The sequence below is a fragment of the Malurus melanocephalus genome, unplaced genomic scaffold (genome assembly GCF_030028575.1).
Source record: "Malurus melanocephalus ecotype Western Australia unplaced genomic scaffold, MMel_1.1 scaffold_189, whole genome shotgun sequence".
Taxonomy (NCBI): Eukaryota; Metazoa; Chordata; class Aves; order Passeriformes; family Maluridae; genus Malurus; species Malurus melanocephalus.
In genome coordinates, this window is record NW_026623421.1 from 488,740 (window position 1) to 489,222 (window position 483).

Consider the following 483-nt stretch of genomic DNA (forward strand, 5'->3'; position numbering starts at 1 on the left):
GCCCAAAGCCCACTCGCCCCCACCAATCCAGGCAAAAGGAATCCCCGGCAGCTTTTCCGTCTCTCACCTGTTTCAGCCCTAAAGCAGCAGCTGTGTCCTCCCTTCCCTCCCCCGGCTCAGCCCTGAACCAGCAGCAGGAGCAGCCGCTTCCCACTCGCCCTCGCCCGGAGTTCAGGATTCCATTGTCCCCCACACTGCATTTGGTGACATCACTGACACACAAAGAAGGGGCACTTCGTGATGTCATCAACGCATGCTGGGAGAGAAAACAAAATTCTGGGCTTGGCAGCGACAGCACTAACACAACACACACACWCAGAGGCACACACACAGATCCTTCAATTTTCCAAAGGTAAAAGTATTAGGGATTTTTTTTTCCCCCGAGTCCCCTGATGGGGAGCCCGTCTGCGGAAAAAGGCGTGTTGTATTCGCTAGCGTGTTGTAATCGCGAGGTGATTTACTCCTTTCCCCGAATTCTCCGTG

At 54.4% G+C, this 483-nt stretch overlaps 1 protein-coding gene across 2 annotated transcripts in view; it reads right to left on the reverse strand.

Moving 5' to 3' along the window:
• The window catches only part of UBE2E1 (ubiquitin conjugating enzyme E2 E1), a 44,585-nt gene extending 44,323 nt beyond the window's left edge, over positions 1-262 (reverse strand). For both annotated transcript variants that reach the window (XM_057373195.1, XM_057373197.1), the window contains exon 1: positions 68-262. In XM_057373195.1, coding sequence (XP_057229178.1) covers positions 68-247 — 180 coding nt within the window. In that variant the 5' untranslated portion in view covers positions 248-262. The remainder of the gene's footprint in view (positions 1-67) is intronic.
• Positions 263-483: the final 221 nt, after the last annotated feature.